The 669-nt window shown below is 39.6% G+C and overlaps 1 protein-coding gene across 1 annotated transcript in view; it reads left to right on the top strand.

Annotated features, from left to right (window-relative positions):
• LOC104802671 (60S ribosomal protein L13a-1) overlaps nucleotides 1-558 on the top strand; it is a 1,937-nt gene extending 1,379 nt beyond the window's left edge. Inside the window, exon 4 of the mRNA XM_010526385.2 lies at nucleotides 209-558. Coding sequence (XP_010524687.1) covers nucleotides 209-352 — 144 coding nt within the window. The 3' untranslated portion in view covers nucleotides 353-558. The remainder of the gene's footprint in view (nucleotides 1-208) is intronic.
• The last annotated feature ends 111 nt before the right edge of the window (nucleotides 559-669 follow it).

Here is a 669-nt window from a genome sequence, read left to right as displayed (position 1 = left end):
GTTCAGCATATTCATGGTTTTGCATGATTATTCTTGGTGGCTTAGCTTTGTATGAGAATGTCTGTTGTCCACATGAATATCTCGAATGGTATTAAACCACTGTTAGAGCAGTTTGATAGGAAAGAACGATTGTAATATAAATTAGGGTAGGATCCTATAATCTATGCGTGGGATTTTCGTCAATGTGTTTTTTGTGATTTGTGAACAGGAATTGGAGAAGAAGAGAAAGGAGAGGTCTCAAGCGGTGTATGAGAGGAAGAAACAGCTCAACAAGCTCAGGGCCAAGGCCGAGAAGACTGCAGAGGAGAAGCTTGGCGCTCAACTTGATGTTCTTGCTCCTGTCAAATACTGAAGCTGTTTTTTTGTTATCTCCAATCAGTAGGTATGTTTTCGCATGGTTCTTGAAATTTTCTGTCGGGCCGATACTAGATTTTGTATGCAGACTTTGAATGGTTTTATTTAATTTCTGCTGCGTTTGTAGACCTAATACTATAAGCATGTTATTGTTCTTTTAAGAATTAAACCCGAAAATGAGTCGAAAAGTTGTCCACCGGTTAATTTATGGAGGGGCTGAAGCCCTCTTATTGATTCTATATACACTTTAGATGCCAAACAATTGTTGAGGAGATTCAAAATGCAAAGAATCTCTTCATCCGGGGGGGGGGGGGT

This window comes from Tarenaya hassleriana, unplaced genomic scaffold (assembly GCF_000463585.1).
Source record: "Tarenaya hassleriana unplaced genomic scaffold, ASM46358v1 Cleome8, whole genome shotgun sequence".
In the NCBI taxonomy this organism is placed as follows: domain Eukaryota; kingdom Viridiplantae; phylum Streptophyta; class Magnoliopsida; order Brassicales; family Cleomaceae; genus Tarenaya; species Tarenaya hassleriana.
Note: the sequence above shows the minus strand (reverse complement) of the source record. Positions and strands in the feature narration are given on the sequence as shown.